At 45.8% G+C, this 17,856-nt stretch overlaps 1 protein-coding gene across 4 annotated transcripts in view; it reads left to right on the top strand.

Annotated features, from left to right (window-relative positions):
• Positions 1 to 17,856, top strand: part of Not3 (CCR4-associated factor Not3) — a 247,433-nt gene that overhangs the window by 92,329 nt on the left and 137,248 nt on the right. For all 4 annotated transcript variants that reach the window (XM_068358982.1, XM_068358964.1, XM_068358991.1 and 1 more), the window contains exons 4-5: positions 6,741 to 6,896; positions 7,190 to 7,372. In XM_068358982.1, the coding sequence (XP_068215083.1) occupies positions 6,741 to 6,896; positions 7,190 to 7,372 (339 nt within the window). The remainder of the gene's footprint in view (positions 1 to 6,740; positions 6,897 to 7,189; positions 7,373 to 17,856) is intronic.

Here is a 17,856-nt window from a genome sequence, read left to right as displayed (position 1 = left end):
TGAGATGCCAGTGATGGGAGATGAGAATGAGAGAGAGATTACAAGACAGGAAGTGAGGAGAGCACTAGATGAAACGAGAGTAGGAAAAGCATCTGGTATGGATGGTGTGAGATCCGAGATGTTGAAGGAGAGGCGTGTGACTGTACTTGAATGGTTTGTGAGATTGTTTAATGTGTGTTTGTTCCAACACGGAGACTTACCTCGAACTACTTTCTTTGGAGTACCTGGAATCTCATCTCGACCGACCAGAGTTTTGTGTAGTTTACCCTACTTCCGTTTTCTGTGAGGACCACCTCAGGCGGAAGGATACGTGCCCTGAGGCTAGTCCCGAGTCAGGCCGCGTGTTAGTTTGGGTCTCGACCCTCAGTAAGTTCTCTGGTCTCGTCGTGATATCATCTCGACGCTCTCCTTTCTCAGTGCGACCCTTTGTGTCCCCGACTCGCGTGTCCCACGTGTCTCCCACGTGGTATCCCTGTACTTTCCCTTGCGTGTTCGCTTGATTACCTTGTGCTTTCCCTTGTGCTTTTCCAAGTGTATTCCTTATCCTTTCCCTGCATTCCTGTGTCTTACGGTGTTGTGATAGTGCATCATGGAGCATGCCCGCCGTTGTCCGGGGCCTAGAGCCGGGAAGTCGTGTGGAGCGTTTTTGTCCAAGCCGGAGGTTGACCCGCATTCCCTTTGTTCTTCGTGTAGGGGTAGAGTGTGCTCTCCGTCGGACACGTGTCCGGAGTGTGTGTCGTGGAGTGAAGTCCAGTGGGTTCGTTTTAGTACGAAGAAGAAGTAGTCCTCTAAGCGATCTCCCAGGAAGGCAAGCACCTCTTCGCCCTTGACGTCGCCAGGAGGGAAGTCTGATGGTGTTTCCCTCCCATCTTTCCCTACCCAGAGTAGGGGACGAGGTAAGTCCATTACGGGGAAGAAGCCGATGGCTCTTCCCCAGGAGTCTAGTCTTCGAGATATTGGGGTTGCTGATTCTTTGCAGGCAAGTGGGGGGCCTGAAGGTGTTCTTAGTGGGGTCTTAGTGACTCTGCCCTTGTGCTTGGGGGGCACGTCTCGTCAGATGACCCCATGTGGAGTAAAAATGTTCCTGTTTTTTCGCCCGCGTCATGTGCTTGCATTTCAGGTACCTCCGCAGCTGATGGCACCCAAGATAAAGAAGACTCTCCGGTAGCGGATCTCTTTGGATGGGGACCCCCGAGGACTCCCTGTAGGTCCCCGTTGAGGATTGAAGAAGGCCTTGGTTCATGGTTACCCAACGTAGAGCGACCGAACTCTCCCCCAGCTCCTCTTTCGGCGGTTCCTGAAGTGTTTCTCCGACCTCCGGAACCCAGCAAATCACGAAGCCGTCTATTCCCCATGCGCCTGCCCCTCGGTCGTGTTATGAAGAGTCGTCAGAGTCTTCAGTGGCATGTTCATCGTTCTCTTCGGAGGGAGAAACGCAGATGAGGCGCCGCCGGAAGAGGGATAGATCCAGGAGAAGACGTTCCCATTCGAGGTCACGTTCCAGGTCGAGGCATGGGAGAAGGCGTTCCAGGTCTCCGAGGAAGAAATGCAGGAGGAGTAGGTCTCCCAAAGAAGAATGGGTCCTCGTCCCCCGCAGGAAGCTCGCAGACTTCTCTGCGATCCCGAGCTCTGCGAGTTGGCGTTCCAGAGACGGTTTCCCAAGGAGGCCCTCTTCCAGCCACAGGTTTGACCCTCGGAAGGACGAGAACGCCAGGACCTCTTCGAACAGGCGCAAGGCCGCGAAACAGCCGACTCAACCCGCCCAGCGGAGGGAGTCGCCTTTTCGGACGGGCAGCCTCGTCGAGTCGGCTAAATTGGCTCTCACTTTAGATAAACAGGGACGGCTCCCTCCGTTGGGCAAGCCCACGGAAGCCTCACCCTCATTGTCGAAGGACAAACTAAGGACGGAAGCTCTCGCCGTCATGGCGGTGCCTGTCCCAGGACCGCGGCCTAGTGCGGAGGTTCCCGTCGGGACAGCGCCTCATCGCCAGACGGAGGACGCGGACGGCGACACGGAGGGTTCTCCAGCCGAGGATTCGGCTTATAGAAGGGTTATAGGCCTCATACGGAGGTATCACAGGATCGAGGAGCTTGTTCCCACCGACGAGGATGCCTGGCGATCCAGCCTCAATCGACTAATGGAGGCCCCCGTACAGCAGAAACCCTCCTTAGCGCTACCTGTGGCCTGGGGCGTGCACATGTAGACAAGGTTGTGGCGGGCAATGTTGAAGCCCCCAAATCCCAAAGTGCCTCCAAATTACTCCAGGGTCTAAGGTCCCAGAGTAAATATTATGTGCCGAAAGGGCAGCGACCGGGAGCCTGCAGGATGGAGGCCTCCCTTGAAGTGTTAGGACAGGGTGCCCCGCAGGACAGAGCCTCTTCAGCCCCGATTTGTTTCTCCCAGTCAGAGGCGACGATGATGGAGATGTCTAAAGACCTGGTCAACGTCGCCTCCTGGTTGGACTGGTGGGCCTCAACTCTAGTGGGTATCCAGGCCACCTACTTGTCAGTTCCATCGAACCAAGCTCTCTTGAAGGAACTAATCATCTCCGGAGGTAGGACGCTGAAGTACTTGATGTTCCAGTCTCTTGCTTTATCGGCCAACTGGGTCCTTAGGAGAAGGGATACGGTTCTGAGCAAGCTATCCAGGAGAATCCCAGACAGGGAAGCGAGGGCTTTGAGGAGCCTGCCCGTGTGGGGTGACTCTCTTTTTTCCCCTGAAGCAAACGGAAGAGATCATGGAGAAATTCATGAGGAGGAAGGAAGTGAGTGTTCCCAGACCTCAGCCCATGAGGAGACCCGCTTACAGGAGACCTACGTCGGACGGACCCTCTACTTCTCGAGCCTCTCCTAGCCAGACAAGGAGAGACGCCCCTTCTACCTCTTGGGCTCAACCACCGCAGCCCCCCCGTAGAGGAGCTCCGACAGCACCAGCCTCTTTTAGAACGTCCTACTCAGCATCCAGGAGAGGGCATTCAGGTCGATCCCTCAGGTTGGGGGATGCCTCAGACATTTTTGGCAAGCATGGAAAGACCACGGTGCGGAACCCTGGACAGTAACTGTGTTGAAGGAGGGTTACAGACTACCATTCCTGACAGAACCGCCTCCTCTGATTCCTCCAGTTAGGCGGAGTGGCTGGGACCCAAGGATCCTTTGAAGAGGGCAGCCTTACAGGAAGAAGTATCCACGATGTTGGCAAAAGGGGCAATGGAAACGGTTCTACAACCGGGCCCAGGGTTCTACAGCCGACTCTTTCTGGTGGAGAAAGCGACGGGAGGTTGGAGACCAGTCATAGATCTGTCAGCCCTCAAGTTTGTGTGCAAGACCAACTTCAAGATGGACACCCTGAAGTCGGTCCTGCAGTCCCTGAGGGAAGGGGACTTCATGTGTCCATAGACCTCAAGGACGCGTATTTTCAAATCCCTATCCACCCCTCAAGCAGGAAGTTTCTTCTGGTGAAGTGGGTACCCAGATCTTGCAGTTCAAGACCCTCTGCTTCGGTTTGTCAACAGCGCCCCAAGTATTCACGAGGATCTTCATGACAGTCTCCGTGTGTGCTCCCGAACGGGGTATTCGCCTCATTCGCTATCTGGACGACTGGTTGCTTCTTTCTTCCTCAGAGGTAGTTTTGAAGGATCAAGGCGCGAAACTAATACAGTTCTGCAAAGTTCTGGGTATCACTATCAACCTGGAGAAGTCGCATCTGTCTCCCTCCACCTGGATGACTTACTTGGGGATAGTGCTGGACTCCCGCCTAGTGAGAGCCTTTCCGTCGGAGGAGAGGTTGAACAACCTGGACCAGTTCCTCCGGCCCTTCCTATCAGGACAACCCAGGAGAGCCAAGGACTGGCAGAGGTTGATAGGTCATCTAGTATCATTGGAGAAACTGGTTCCCCAAGGGAGGCTCAAACTCAGGAGCATACAATGGAACCTGAAGGGGCTCTGGAACCAGGTAGACTCCCCCTACAAGGTAATTCCCGTTCTTCCGGAGACAAAACAATCCCTGGAGTGGTGGCAGGATCGAGCGAATACCCTCAAGGGGATGCCCTTCGCAGCCGAGCCCCCTGAGATGCTTCTCTTCACGGACGCCTCCAAGGAGGGGTGGGGAGCACACCTTCTCTGCAAGTCAGCAAGAGGATCTTGGACGGAAGAAGAAAAAGCACGGCACATCAACGTCCTAGAGATGAAGGCAGTCCGAAAAGCGTGCCAGCAGTTCGTAGATCTTCTAAGGGGAAACACAGTGGCGTTGATGTGCGACAACGCCACTGTAGTAGCGTACATAAAGAAACAGGGAGGACTCAAGTCGAAGGAGTTGTGCGATCTCACGTTGGAGATCCTGGATTGGGCCGAGTCAGAACAATCGTGATTTCAGCAAGGTTCATTCCAGGGAAAAGGAATGTCCTAGCCGACGGGCTCAGCAGGATGGGCCAGGTAGTGGGTACCGAGTGGTCTCTTCACCCAGAAGTAGCCAGGCTCATCATTCAAAAATGGGGTTCGCCGGTGATGGATCTCTTCGCAACCAGACTGAATGCACAACTCCCTGTATTCTGTTCTCCTGTCCCAGACCCAAAGGCGGCATTGGAGGACGCCTTTCAACACGAATGGGACAATCTCGACGTGTACGCTTTTCCTCCCTTCGCATTGATCAGGCAAGTGCTCAACAGGGTAAGGACAGCTCACAACCTAAGGATGACTTTGGTAGCGCCCTGGTGGCCGGAGAGAGAGTGGTTCGCGGATGTAAGAGACTTAGCGTGTCTTCCCCCGTGGCCTCTGCCCGACAGACCAGACCTTCTGAAGCAGCCACACTTCCAAAGGTTCCATGACAATCCTCGATCTCTTCGCCTTCACGCTTGGAGATTATCGAGCGTCTCCTGAGGAAGGAAGGATATTCTGCAGGAACGGCTGAGAGGATGTCGCGCTATCTGAGGCGTTCTTCGGCCGCGGTCTACCGGGCAAAATAGACCACTTTCACGAAATGGTGTTCCTCCAGAAACATCAAGCCTCTAGTTGAAGTCCTGTCATGTTATAGGTTATTGAGCAGTTTGACAGCTCCTAGAGATCTTCAGCCCCCTGGGTGGACCGCTGGATCTCGTAAGGATAGCAGACAGAATGAGACAGACCCATTGAAGTCGGCTTCCTTATCAGGTACAAACCTCTCAAGTGGTTATATTTAGCTCTTAAGTGAATTTCCAATTATGTTGCTGTCTCTGACCCGCCACCAAGGGTGTCAATCAGCCATTCTTATATAACCAGCGGGTAAGTTTTATGTTTAAAAATTATATTTTCATAATAAAATAAATTTTTGAACATACTTACCTGCTGATTATATAAGTTATAATCCCACCCTCCTCCCCTCTAGAGACCAAGGGGCATTGAAGGTCTGAAGTGATTGGAATAGTTCGGTCTGTCTACCGCCAGGGCGCTAGTGTACACCTGGCATAGCTGCGATTGCTACAAGTTTTTTAATTTCTGCCGGGTGTCTAGGGACTATAGCCATTCTTATACAGTATAACCAGCGGGTAAGTATGTTCAAAAATTTATTTTGTTATGAAAATATCATTTCTCGTAGGCCGATATATTTTTAAAAATGGTAATCAAAATAGTTTTTATAGAATTTTTATGGATTATGGATTCCAATAGTGTTTTACTCTTTAACAAATTATGCCAGACCATCATCTAATACAAAAGGTGCAGGACTGGTTAGTACTTCTACAGTTTAGGAAGAATATTGGTGTTCACTTTTGTTGGGTCTGTGCCCATGTTGGAATGGAGGGAAATAAATGAGTAGATAAGGTAGCTAAGGAAGCTTCGGGGCTACTTAACCCATCCCCAATTATTATTCCTTACAATGATTTAAAAGTAAGATACATTTTCACTGTGAAAATATGTGACAGACAGGGTCAATGGTCTGAATTGGCCACCAATACAAAATTGAAACAAATCCACCCTTCAGTGGATAAATGGTCATCTTGTAATTTTACAAGTAAGAGGAATAACATCATTTCAATTAGTGAGTTTTGGCCATACACATGCAACTCACAATTATTTAATGAAGAATGGGTAATGGAATGGCCAAGACTGCAATTGAATATTTTAGAAGGCCAGACAAAGGCAGTTTCAGTGTAATATTTACAGAGGTCCTAGTGGTTGGATATGCCATAAAAAGTTTGAATTATTGTAAGATGCTGCATTAATTTGTTGTGAGTTCTATTACAAGTTGCTTGAATACTTTTTTGGATTTTTTTTTTTTTGTAAGTTGCTCTATTTTAAATAGATTTATTTTGACAAGAAATATTGAATTAAATTGTTGCAACATTGTTTTGGGTTACAGTACTTCATTACTTTAAACATTTCAAGAGGTTTAACAATTTGAGAGAAGTTCATTCTTCTCCTTATCCCCTTGCAGGTTTCAACCCAGTTTTGTTTTGAATACTATACTGTATTTTGAATAAAAAAATCAACAATTTCTTGAAAGATGTAAGAACATAAAAACTTTCAGCAAAAAATATAGATAGGTTGAATTGGTTTGATGAGAGATATATCATGCAAAACTTTTCTTATTGTGGTAGTTCCTTGTGATACTTCATTTTATGTGCTCTTAGTTGTAGCTATGTATTGCTTTACTTTCAGTTTGGGTGGAAGAAAATATTGTTAGTAAAGGTACCATTTTGTTCATCATTTTTTGTACCAAAAAGGACATGCTGCATAGATATTTTGAAATATTTTCTTACTTTCCACAGCAAATGGAGAGATTTAAGGTAGTAGAAAGAGAAACAAAGACCAAAGCCTATAGTAAGGAAGGGCTTGGGGCAGCACAAAATAAGGACCCAATCCAAAGAGAAAGAGAGGAGATTAACAGCTGGCTAAGTTCCTCTATAGACACATTAAATATACAGGTAAGTGAATGTTCAAGGTGTAAGATTTGAGGTACTTGAGCTTATTAGATCTTGGATATTAGCTTTCAAATTCCCTTAGCTCTTATTAGTCAATGTAAGCATATTTTGCTTGCTAGAGGGACAAATTTTACATGCCACAACAATTTTAGAGTACTTGTAAACACAGAGTTCTTGATACATACCAGCATTATTTTTACCCCCCATAAAAAGTCTCAACTTTGATTAAAATGTAATGAAAATTTAAGTAGTGAAAATTCTGCTTTATGTACCTCCTTATTTTGTATAACTTTCAGATGGACCAATTTGAATCGGAAATCGAATCTTTATTAGCAACACAAAAAAAGAAGAAAATGGATAAAGATAAGTCTGACAGAATAGAGGACCTCAAGGAATTTATAGATCGCCATCAATTTCATATCAAGAAACTTGAGATCCTCATGAGGATGTTGGATAATCAGTCAATAGATTGTGAGCAAGTAAGTTATAAATATGTACGTCCGGGTTGAGATTTCCAGATTGGTCACTAGGCAAAGAAGTTACATTGAAACACTGATGTTTTAAACTAATTTGAACCCCGTAATCTTTATACATACATACATACATACATATACCAAGGCACTTCCCCCAGTTTTAGGGGGTAGCCGACATCAAACAAAAGAAAAAAAAAAAAAAAAAAGGGGGACTTCTCCTCTCTACGTTCCTCCCAGCCTGACAAGGCACAAAACCGAGCTCGGCTGGTACTGCTAGGGTGCCACAGCCCACCCTCCCCCGTTATCCACCACAGATGAAGCTTCATAACACTGAATCCCCTACTGCTGCTACCTCCGCGGTCATCTAGGGCACTGGAGGAAGCAGCAGGGCCTACTGGAACTGCATCACAATCGCTCGCCATTCATTCCTATTTCTAGCACTCACTCTTGCCTCTCTCACATCTATCCTCCTATCACCCAGAGCTATCTTCACTCCATCCATCCACCCAAACCTTGGCCTTCCTCTTGTACTTCTCCCATCAACTCTTGCATTCATCACCTTCTTTAGCAGACAGCCATTTTCCATTCTCTCAACATGGCCAAACCACCTCAACATATTCATATCCACTCTGGCTGCTAACTCATTTCTTACACTCGTTCTCACCCTCACCACTTCGTTCCTAACCCTATCTACTCGAGATACACCAGCCATACTTCTTAGACACTTCATCTCAAACACATTCAATTTCTGTCTCTTGGTCACTTTCATTCCCCACAACTCCGATCCATACATCACAGATGGTACAATCACTTTCTCATACAGAGCTCTCTTTACATTCATGCCCAACCTTCTATTATTTACTACTCCCTTAATTGCCCCCAACACTTTGCATCCTTCATTCACTCACTGACGTACATCTGCTTCCACTCCACCATTTGCTGCAACAACAGACCCCAAGTACTTAAACTGATCCACCTCCTCAAGTAACTCTCCATTTAACATGATATTCAACCTTGCACCACCTTCCCTTCTCGTACATCTCATAACCTTACTCTTACCCACATTAACTCTCAAATTCCTTCTCTCACACACCCTTCCATATTCTGTTACTAATCGGCCAAGATTCTCTTCCGCGTCTGCAAACAGTACAGTATCATCCGCAAACAACAACTGATTTACCTCCCATTCATGGTCATTCTTGTCTACCAGTTTCAATCCTCGTCCAAGCACTCGAGCATTCACCTCTCTCACCACTTCATCTACATACAAGTTAAACAACCACGGCAACATCACACATCCCTGTCTCAGCCCCACTCTCACCGGAAACCAATCGCTCACTTCATTTCCTATCCTAACACATGCTTTACTACCTTTGTAGAAACTTTTCACTGCTTGCAACAACCTTCCACCAACTCCATATAACCTCATCAAATTCCACATTGCTTCCCTATCAACTCTATCATACGCTTTCTCCAGATCCATAAACGCAACATACACCTCCTTACCTTTTGCTAAATATTTCTCGCATATCTGTCTAACTGTAAAAATCTGATTCATACAACCCCTACCTCTTCTAAAACCACCCTGTACTCCTAAGATTACATTCTCTGTTTTATCCTTAATCCTATTAATCAGTACTCTACCATACACCTTTCCAACTGCACTCTACAAACTAATACCCCTTGAATTACAACACTCATGCACATCTCCCTTACCCTTATATAGTGGTACAATACATGCACAAACCCAATCTACTGGTACCATTGACAACACAAAACATACATTAAACAATCTCACCAACCATTCAAGTACAGTCACACCCCCTTCCTTCAACATCTCAGCTCTCACACCATCCTTACCAGATGCTTTTCCTACTGTCGTTTCATCTAGTGCCCTCCTCGCTTCCTGTCTTGTAATCTCTCTCTCATTCTCATCTCCCATCACTGGCATCTCAACACCTGCAACAGCAATTATATCTGCCTCCCTATTATCCTCAACATTCAGTAAACTTTCAAAATATTCTGCCCACCTTTTCCTTGCCTCCTCTCCTTTTAACAACCTTCCATTTCCATCTTTCACTGTCTCTTCAATTCTTGAGCCAGCCCTCCTTACTCTCTTCACTTCTTTCCAAAACTTCTTATTCTCTTCATATGAGTGACCCAATCCCTGACCCCACCTCAGGTCAGCTGCTCTCTTTGCCTCACTTTGCACTTTTCTTCCACATTTTCTCTATATTTTTCATACTTCTCTACACTATTACTCTGCAGCCATTCTTCAAAAGCCCTCTTTTTTTTTTTTTTTTTTTTTTTCTTCCACTTTTACCTTCACTCCTTCATTCCACCATTCACTGTCCTTCCTCATGCTGCCTCCAACAAACTTCTTGCCACACACATCACTTGCAATCCCAACAAAATTTTCTTCTACCAACTCCCACTCCTCCTCTAAATTACCAGTTTCTCTTACTTTCACTTTGTCATATGCCATTTTCAACCTTTCTTGATATTTACTTTTTACCCCCGGTTTTATTAGCTCTTCAACCCTCACTAGCTCCCTTTTACATCCACCTACTCTATTCCCCCATCCTTTTGCTACAACTATGCTTAAAAGAAAACAAAAAAATGGAGAATCACTCTCTTATTTTGATATCATTGGTATTGAGATGCCACTAATCTTCTGAGTGAATTTCTTGAAAGTCTGGAAATGTGAGTAGTATAAAGCAGTACAGTAATATCTGTGTAAATATGCCAATTTTAACCTTTAACTACTATATGCCATTAGAGTTTTTGCATAGGCTTTTCCATTGATATGAGTAATAAAATTTTTGTTTATAAAGACATACATCCTGGTAGGTTCACAACACTTGTTTTGTAATTTGGAATCATTCATTGTGCATCAGTATACAGTAGTATTTACTAATCTTTAGAAATTATTATTTAAACAAATTATAACTTTGAATAGAAAATTCTATTTCACCATTTGCTCCCCCTGACGGATCTCTAATTGGCACTTGCCTGCCATGTCCCAAGATGGAGGCGACAAACTTGGAAAAACAATTGTCAACAGAGAATGAGATTTAACATTGTCGTGATTGGATTTAGAAACGTTAATTGTTCCCATACTAACAAACCTTCTGTTATTTATGCGGATATTCTTTTACCGTGGGCTGGAGGTAGCTATTAGACTAATTGTAAGGTGGCAACCCAGCTTAACCGCTTAGCGGGTAGGCTGGTGGATACCCAGCCGCCTCTATACTATCACAGCGGTGAGACGTCACTTTTTCTTTTGGCTCGGTAGAGATCAGACGTGTCCGCTCTCCTCCTGACTGTCATTGGACTTTTTAATTTTTTGTTTTCTCTTTGCAGGTGTGCGTGTCTTCTTCTGCAATCGCCTTCTCCCTGCGAATGTGTCCAGGGTGAGAGGGTGCCGCGTGCGGACCTTCATGTCATCGTTAAAGACCGATCCACACACTGTGTCCTACATGTCCGCGGCATCGTTGTGAGCAGGGTTCGCTCTGCGCAGAGTGTAGGGAGTATCCTGCCTCCCAATGGGAGAAATTTGGATGGCGCAGGAAAGAGGAGGTCAAGCGCCATCTTTCCCCCTCAAGGGCGAGGAAAGCGCATTCTTCTTCCTCTCGCACCCCCAAATTTTTTTTAAAAGCTCTTTCTCGCTTGCTCTCTTCTGGGGGACGATCGAGTTAGAGCGCAGACCAACTAATTCCTTGGCAACCTCCGGGGTCGGGGAGGGTGGTGGGGGTTTGCTTCCCCTAGAGGAGCAACTTCTCCAGCCGCTGGCAAGCCTTTCTCCCTTTCAGGTCTGCTGCAGGTGTGGTCATCCTTCGGGATTTCGGGACCCCCTTCGAAAGAGGGGCTGCTGCGCCTTCTTCGTTATGCCACAAAGGATCCTTTTCATGAGCCATCGACATTTCACGCTCTGGAGCCGTGTTAGGTCCATCTGTCGCCTTCTCCTGGCCCTTCTACTTGTGGGCGAGGTAATCTTTCCCGTTCGCCTTAATGAACCCCTGCTTACGACGAACCCACTATCCATCCTGGGATCTTGTCGTTCCTTAACCCTTAATCCTCTCTTTCTTTGCACAGGAACCCTCAGGTTACAGGTGACGATCTTCCGGGGATCAGCGCGCCTACCACCGGGGATCAGCGCACCTTCCACCGGGGATCAGCGCACCTTCCACCAACAGCCCTAGGAGACAAGCATCGCCATCGCCTCGCCCTTCTGGTACTACTTTCCCTGATCGCTGTTCGTGACGATTGGAGGATCGTAATGATCTTAGGTCATCATGATCAGACAGTTCTACGCCTAGAAGACACTCATGCTTTAGAGTTTTGCACTCACGAGGCAGTAGGGCTCAACGCTCTCTTCTGAGACGTCAAGACGGTCGCGTTCTAGATTGTCACGGACTAGATCACGAGGACGGTACTTGCGCTCGTGAGGACGACGCTCACTTTCACGAGGGGGGCGTTCACACGCGAGGTTATCAATAATTCATGAGAACGACGTTCTTGTTCACGAGATAGACACTTGTGGCGTTCACGCTGTACTTGAATGAGAACTAGACGCTCGTGTTTATGAACATTACAATCACGAACCTAAGGGCTAAGTGTTCCTCGTCTAGAGGTAGAGGTAGGCATTCCTCGTGTAGGGGTAGAGGTAGGCGTTCGTCGTGTAGAGGTAAAGGTAGGCTTATGCGTAGTCCATCAGTGTGTAGCCCCTCAACCAGACCTTCCAAAGGACCTTGGACCGAACTTGCTGATGACCTTGACCATTCCTTAGACAGGCGTCCTGCTAAATCCTCAGTGCCTTTCACAGCATGGGGTGTTTTAGCAAAGCGCTTGCCTATGCGACGCTTGGAAACGCATGCCGCTGTGATGCGTTCTCCTTCTAGAGTAGTCCCTACCCTAGAGATGCTCCTCTGGGGCAGGAGGAAGGCGCTAGACCTTCCTCTTCCTCTGTGGCTCCTAATGCTCCTGTTGCGAGCACTTCTGCTCGCGAATCGTGTCCGTTGACGAGTGAAGTTTACGATTTTGTGCGGGAATCTCGCAATTTCACTAGCAAATCGGCGAATTTTGCGAGTAGATGTGTTGGAATGACGAGCAAGTGTGGATCCAACACCTTCCTCTTGCCTTTCAGCGTCTTCCACCTCCAGCGGAAGACTGACAGCATTCCCAGAAGGATTCAAGGAACCTCCTAATAGGTTCGCAAATGTGCCTATTATCTTGTACCTTCCTCCACTTCCAAAGGAACGTGTTCCTCTGCCTCAGAGGTTACCACCTCTGTCGACTGGCAATCCTGGAGTTTCACCCAAAGGATACTTTTCTAGGGACCTCCAGTTTTTACCTAGGGTTTCAGAGTTTCTTCCATGGACATTGGCTTTCATGTCCACTATCCTGAAGGCTCTGAAGGTGGCACCTCCACTGGTATAACCCCTGATTGTTACAGTTAGGGCAACCCATAGAATCCCTCTGGAACCCTCGTCGAGCTCGTCAGTTGGAAGTCAAGACCCCAGAAGGAGGTCAACGGCAGATAAAGCTTGCAGATCACTACCCCGATAGCATGCTGAAGGCCATGCCAATTCTGACTTGTATGGCGAACTTACCTTTCACGACTTTGAAAGTAAAGGGCGTCATTACTAAGAAGCAAAAGAGACGGATGAGAGGCGTAACTCCACCTCACGCCGACATCATCCATCCTAGGACGAGTAGGGACATAGACTAGCCCAGGGAGATAGCAATCCATCCCTTCAACCCTCAAGACATTGGGGTAGTGCCTCCGGATTAGCGTCCGGTTTCGGTTCATCTTCCAGAGTAGGAGCCTCCAGTTCTTACTGCCAAGGTTTCGTCTAATTCCTCGAAGACCTTGCTGGTCCCCCTTCTTAAGACCGTGGAGGAACATTCTGTGCGTAGAGAACTAAAGGACACGAAGACGAAACCTAAGAACGCCACGGCACGGGAAGCTAGGGAGGTTTAGGCACAGATGCGTGCCCATCCACGGTTTCAGTTGACGACCCTGACCTACCCCAGGCTCTGGACATGAGCCTGGAGGTGGACAATCCCTTAGACTCGTAGGATGAGAATCTTCCTAAGACGGCCAGCCCGAACTATTATTCCGAACAGGAGAGACGTGAGTCAGAGCATACTTTTTGGCAGTTCCTCACCTTTATGAGGGCCATCAACAGGCTGTCCACTCCTGGTTCCACCATCCAGGAAGGGAAGGATTTGGTTCTCAACGAAATATTCGAGACCCAGAAGCCTTCCAGGTCCAGTGCAGCTTTGCCCTGGTCCAAAGGTCGGACTACTGCCAAAAGGAAAGCTATTTCTCAGATAGCTGGAACTTCTATTTCCTTGAGGGCAGGTTCCTCCTCTTGGTCTCTTCCACTTCTTTTTGTGTTACAAGGGAAGTATTAAGAGATTGAAGGGGAACCAAATTCCGCCATGACCCTCAACCCTTTGGTAGAGTCCGTAATGAAGGGAGTTCCCACTCAAACCCTGTCCTCATTGAAGGCCTCACTATCAGCATCGGCATCAATGACCTTAGATGTCGGGATGCCAGAAAACTTTAAATCAGTTGATCACTATCGGCAGTTGAGCTCCTAAACATAGAGAGAGGTGCGAAGTACGCCATGCAGGCTGCTTTGTGGCTGGATCTATGGTTGGGATTCTGGGGCTTCATGGTTCGCTCCCATTATCTGTCGAAGTCGGCTAGGAAGATGGAGTCCTTCCAGTTGTCAGGTACCCAGACTCTTTGAGTTTCTGTCGCACCACGTTGTCAACCTGTGGGCGAATGCTATACTCAAGAGAAGGGATACCATCATAGGTTGGTTCCACAAGCAGGTGCCGAAAGTGGAGGTCTCTAGGTTGAGGAATTCCACCCTCGGGTTCTTCTCTCTTTGTTCCGGAAAAGATAGAGCGGGTTGCTGAGCGATGGAGGAAATCGTCTGATTCTCTCCTCCATAGGGCCTTGACTTCTCGGTCCTATGGTAGACCTTCCTAGTCTTCCCAGCCTCAGCAAGCACCTTCCTCTACTCACCAGTCAACTCCCTCTTAATGAGAGAATGCCTTGATGAAGTCATTGAGCTTCAGCACGGCATATCATTCCCGTGCTCAAACTTGGTGACAGGCAAGAGGACTCTTGAACTTGGGGAAATTGCTCCCCTGGTCAAATGTAAATTTCTCTTTCATCTTTTTCTTTCTTTCAATATTACTTGGACCTTCTCCTAATTTTATAAACTTACTTTCGTGTTGCTTTCCCACCTGAGAAAAATTTTACTTGTTATACATATATGCATATATGTACATATATTTATTTTTTTTTTCTTTTGGCCTGTATGTTTCTACATCCATTATAGCTGCTGGCATGTATGTTTATACATCCGTTATTGCTGCCCACTTCGATTAATTGGAGGAGGTGTCGCGGTTGGGAGGTATTTGCATTCAAAGCTATATGTGAGAGTATTGGATGATCTCGGCCATCCAGAAGATGGTTTGGACCTTTTTGACGTAACTATTCTCAGGTGTTGGGTCTTCAAAATCCAGGGAGATCCTCTGCTTGGGGCAGGACTCTCGGCTTTTGGCCGGAAGCTCATCATTACAGATATGGGGAGGGGGATTCTATATTTTCTTGGTCTCGGTCCTAACAGGCAGGTTCAGCTTACACTTGTGCCTCTATATCTATTTTGATGCTATCCTTCGGGTAGGATATGCAGTGGACTATCTGGGGAGTATACTCTCATTGTGCCGATAGTGGAGAATGCAAATTTCCTATGTGACGTATGATGCCTCGATATTCTCAAGCAGGCAAACCTCAATTAATCAACCCCTTTCTTGACCCCTGCTTTATGGATTTCTCAAATGACGAACACCCATCCCCTGGATATGCCGACTCTTCCCCGGTACTGTTGACGACCTCTGCTAGTTTAATTAAGGAAAATTATGTTGACGACCTGCTAACTAAAAGGACCACTCTACATGTGTTAAAAAATCTATCAATTTGGGTAACACAAGGAAACTGCGAATCCTTCATGTTTCCCAAATTCCATTAGAGACAAACTATGATGATATGTAATAGAGCATTTGAGTGCTATGGATTGATAAAGGAAATAAGGATGCAACTCAGAGATGAAAAATGGGACACTTGGATATCTTTTGATAGTCATGATGAAGGGTTTAATGCCATTTGTAATATTAGTAGTATTAAAATTAACAAATTGAACATCATGAGAGCTCTTTGTGATAAGGTCCCAAAGGAATTGGATGTGTACAAACCTGCTGAATGGTTTGAAAAAGACATAAATGTACCCATGCTTTCACAGAGAAAGCCCAAAACCACCAATGTGACTTGTAGCTGAACCTAAAGGGATAATAGGGAATTATTTTAAAATATGTAAGTTGATTCAGAAAAAAGTAGGAACCATTGCACCTGGATATATATCTTCGTTTGGGAAAAATTGTTATCTCATCCATGCCAAATCCTCGACGCAGTCTGCAATACTATCTAACTTACAGACAGGCAGTGATGAAATTACATTAGAAATGAAACCTCATCTAAATTTTAGTTGTGGAAGGGGAGTGGTCTTCAATAAAGACCTGTACGAATTTACAGAGGAGGAGATACTTTCCATGTGTCCACTAAATGTATGGAAAGTGCATAAGGTTCCTGGAACATCAATGATTATACTTACTTTGCAGGATGCTCATGTACCTTTCCATATTGTTATTGAAAGTGAAAGGTTCAAAGTTCGGCCTTTCAAACAAAAGCCCCTGCATTGCTTTGTTTTAAATTTGGACACCCATCCAAAGTTTGCAAAAATGAAAAAATGTGTGGTATTTGCTCCAAAACTTATCATGGAGAATGTACACTTGAGGCCAGGTGTTTAAACTGCAATTTTAATCATAAATCAACTGATTGGAGATGCGAACTGTATAAGTTGGAGGAAGCTCTAATCAAGTTTAGAACACAAAAATGTGGGACATGCAAAAAGACTTGAATAAATCTACTAGCTATGCAAAGGCCTTAAAATCAAAGGGAAATTTACCACAGGAAACATCAAACCCTCCTAGCACTGCCAGTAATTCTAATAAAAGAAATAAAACTTCTGATAATAAAGTACTGCATGACAAGGTAAACATAATGCCTTCTGAGGCTCTGCCACGGTGTATTAAAATTTGGTCGTTGACCATTTCTGTACAGCCTTTGTCCCCCATTACTAACAATAGTACTAACCTCACTCAGGCCATCTGCTTGCCTGATTTGATGGAGATTCCACCTGAAACCAAGTTACCAGGTGCACCTTTATTGGGGAATGTGCAAAAACCTGGTAGCTCACCACTTACTAATCAGAAAAGAGAGAGACCTCCATCTCTCTCGCCCCCCTTCCATAAGAAATATCAAAATTATGACGTTAAATAACTATGATGCTTTGTATGTTGATGTTTCTGATCAACTGGAAGTCAATTTAAACAAATCAGATATTCATTTGGAGGTCCACCATCCTCCTCAACAATTAGATAAAAAAAGACAAAAGGGAAATCATAAATGCAAAACCCTATCTATCAAGACCCTCTTTAATAAAACCACCTGGAAATAGTGTTAGAACAAAAACTGCTGATAGGAAGACTACATCCAAGGGGTCCACCAAATTATAAACCATAGTTTATTCCTCCATTTTGGAATGGAATTGTCAGGGTTTAAGGGCCAAATATGAAGAACTTAAGCTCCTTATTCATGAGCATTCCCACATAATTATGTCTACAAGAGAGCAAACTTGTCCTCGTGAATATATTAGTTATAGGACACCATATGATCACCAAGTGGGGAGCCATGGCGTAGGTCTCATATACTTACGTCGAGATGTTCCCCAAGTATCTATGTCTATTCATACACCTCTGCAGGCAGTGGTTGTACAGATTGATATAGGGAGAAAATATACAATTTGTTCTCTGTACTTGCCTCCAAGTGATAACATTTTGTATGATAACTTAGCAGAGGTGATTCAACAACTCCCTCAACCTTTTCTTTTACTTGGAGATTTGAATGGTAGACATCCTTTGTGGGGTGAGGTTTTAGCAAACACGAGGGGAAATATCATATCACCAATTGTGGAAAAGGAAGATGTCGCACTCTTTAATACAGGAGAGCCCACACACTTCCATGTCCAGACATGTACCTTGTCATGTACAGTATTGACCTATCAATCGTAAGCTCTAATTGCCCTCTCGATTTTGATTGAAGGACATTAGATGATTGGCATACTAGTGATCATGCACCAATCATTATAAACCCCAACAAAGGTCCACTTTTACAGAGATCGCCACTATGGAATCTTGACAAGGCGGACTGGGATCAATTTCGTGAGCCAAGCAAAATTGAGGGGGGATGCAGAACAAGTTGAAAACATTGATGATGCCATAGACTTACTTAATGGAACTCTCGATACAGTAGGAGTTGGTTCAATTTCAAAAACAACCGGGACCAGTCC

The sequence above is a fragment of the Palaemon carinicauda genome, chromosome 2 (genome assembly GCF_036898095.1).
Source record: "Palaemon carinicauda isolate YSFRI2023 chromosome 2, ASM3689809v2, whole genome shotgun sequence".
NCBI lineage: Eukaryota > Metazoa > Arthropoda > Malacostraca > Decapoda > Palaemonidae > Palaemon > Palaemon carinicauda.
This window is presented reverse-complemented; position numbering and strand designations above follow the sequence as displayed.